A 2,797-nucleotide genomic window follows, 5' to 3' on the forward strand; every position below is an offset into this window, starting at 1 on the left:
GTGATTATAGAGTAGCTGATGATGGCTCTATTCAGAGTTTCTCATTAAAAATATCCTAGGTACATGAATAATATTTTTCTCTCTCACCAGTTATGCGTTTGAAGTGCAAACCTTTTTTTTGTGTAAATGTGAAACCATACATGTTTATTGGAACACAGCTGTAGTTGGCTTCCTCAAGTACTTGTCTGAGCTGTTCCCCAATGAAATAGTAGCACCTGGGTGCTTTGAGGGTGAAGAGATTCCCCCCCTCCCTTTCTTAATAATGTTTCTAGTGGAAATATATATATGTAAAGAAGGTGCTATATATATATGTGTGTATGTGTGTTTAAAAATAATTTATGCTTGTTTGTTGCATTATGTATTTCAGTGTGATTTTGGTAAATATTGTCTATCTGTTCACAAAGCAGAGCCATCTTTTGAATGCACTGGGGCCTTATTTAGTGTCCTGTGAGGTCAGCAGAGAGCTTCCACTTCATTTTGAAGGGATTTGGTTTTGGTGTACAACGAGGGAAAGCTGATCCACAGAACTGTTGAGCTGTGCTGGGGATAGAAAGAATAAAAACTGCACGCTGGAATGTGGCACTTTCCTCTAGGCACCTGGAGGAGATGATGACCCAGTGGAACTAGAAACAAATGTGTTCTTGCTGGTTTTGCAATTTCAATTTCCATGTTTTATGAGAAAATTGTAGGCTATTAAACTCATTGCTTCATCTGTGAGCCACTTTTCCTCTCCTTGCTTTAAAATGCTGCGATAGTTTCAACACTAAAGATACCTATTTGCCTCCTGTGTTTCTCAAGCACTAACATGTTTGATTTTTACATGATATGTTTCTTTTCAGTATCGCCCTCTGGTAGCCCAGATGATGGGAAGCGTAAGCTGGGGATATTTAAGAAACTGGTGCAGCGTAAATGTATCTACATATATCTGCCTGCTCTGAAATCTGGCTCGATTTAACAAAACAAAACCCCAAACAAACAACCAAACCAAACAAAAAAACCAGTAAAAAACGGAAACCAAATCCTTAGCAAAGATGTCCTCTTTGGTGTTTAACACTGGAGCCTTGTGTTGGCAAGTGAAGGTAAGAACACTAAACATAAGCATTACCTCTCCTCCCCTTGCTTATGGCTCTAAGAAATACCATGGCCTTATTGTATACGATTCTTACGTTTGGCATGGTAGATGAGTTTTATTTTGAGGCAGAAATATGGCTGCCTTTTTTTGTAGACATACACTGATTTCACTGGTTTGTAAGAGCAGAACAGAGATTGGAATTTCATCAGGTACCATACCCCCTTGGGTTTGTTTAATTGGACTTGCCAAATGCAAAGGACTGCCAGGTAAATGCATGAAGTATTAATTTTGGACACGGGCTTATTTGGTAAAAACAAACTATTTGACTCTCAGTTTACTGTGGTAAGTAATACATATGAAAACTTCATTTTAGTTGATGAGTGAGGGATTATATTCTGATCTGCCTCTTAGTTGATGCTTCTCAGTTACTTAGCTGACAATAGGTGTGCTCTGATATTTCATATTCTATGCTACTGCACAGATAATACTAGTATTTCCAGTTCTCACAAATTATGATGAGTACCCAGCTGCTGCTGATTGTTCTGCTTTCCTAGTCTTTTCATTGGAAAGCTCCTTTTGCTGCCAGAGTTCTCTGCACGCTTCCCCACAATCCTGCTACTCTCCAGTAGGGTTCTGTCACTGTTAGCTGGATTAGCAGGATAATTTGCTTTCCTCGCATGTTTTGCCTGTCCACAGGGACAGGCTGCTCAAAAGAAGAGAGACCTAACCTGGTGCATCAAGATGTGGAAACTAGTAACTATCATTAGTTCTGAATTCGAACCTCCTGGCGCTGAACTGCAGAGTCTTCAAGAATAGTGAGATTGATGTGTCTGTTGCTAGTTTAACATGCCAGCCTAGCCTGATTCCAAACTGAGTTGTAGCATTTTTATCCTTCGGTGGCAGATATGTGCAGTGATGGTGATCTTTGACCTGCGTAAAATAAGTCAAAGGAACAAAGAAAAACTTCAAAGAACATGAGTGTGCGCAGCACTTTCAGGCTTAGGAGAACAAAAAAGTGTTAGTGTGAGTATTGCAAAGATTTAATAATTTCATCTGTACCTTAGCACGTTTTTGTAATTAGGAATCAGGCAATTTGTTTAGATTTAGAACTAGACTTTTTCTATCATTTCTCTTTGTTTTTCTCAGAAATCAATCCTATGCTTTGATTTTTCTTTTAACGTTTTGCATATCACATACTCTGATTTATCACAAAAATGTATATATGTGTATATATGTGGTCAGTGGGACAGAATCTAGTTGGAGGTCTGTGACTAGTGGAGTCCCTCAGGGGTCAGTACTGGGACTGGTACTATTCAATATTTTCATCAACGACCTGGATGAGGGAACAGAGTGTGCCCTCAGCAAATTTGCTGCTGACACTAAACTGGGAGGAGTGGCTGACACACCAGAAGGCTGTGCTGCCATTCAGTGAGACCTAAACAGGCTGGCGAGTTGGGCAGGGATAAACTTGATGAAATTCAACAAGGGCAAGTGTAAAGTCTTGCATCTGGGGAAGAACAACCCCATGTACCAGTACAGGTTGGGGGCTGACCTGCTGGACCTTGGGGTCCTGGTAGACAGGAGGATGACCATGAGCCAGCTATGTGCCCTTGTAGCCAAGAAGGCCAATGGCATCCTGGGGTGTATTAGAAAGGGTGTAGTTAGTTGGTCAAGAGACCTTGTAGCCAAGAAGGCCAATGGCATCCTGGGGTGTATTAGAAAGGG

General features: G+C 40.7%; 1 protein-coding gene across 1 annotated transcript in view; it reads left to right on the forward strand.

Moving 5' to 3' along the window:
- The first annotated feature begins 1,031 nt into the window (after nucleotides 1-1,031).
- The window catches only part of AFF2 (AF4/FMR2 family, member 2), a 250,283-nt gene continuing 248,517 nt past the window's right edge, over nucleotides 1,032-2,797 (forward strand). Inside the window, exons 1-2 of the mRNA XM_009997205.1 lie at nucleotides 1,032-1,079; nucleotides 1,769-1,887. Coding sequence (XP_009995507.1) covers nucleotides 1,032-1,079; nucleotides 1,769-1,887 — 167 coding nt within the window. The remainder of the gene's footprint in view (nucleotides 1,080-1,768; nucleotides 1,888-2,797) is intronic.

This window comes from Chaetura pelagica, unplaced genomic scaffold, assembly GCF_000747805.2.
Source record: "Chaetura pelagica isolate M959 unplaced genomic scaffold, ChaPel_1.0 scaffold344, whole genome shotgun sequence".
Taxonomy (NCBI): Eukaryota; Metazoa; Chordata; class Aves; order Apodiformes; family Apodidae; genus Chaetura; species Chaetura pelagica.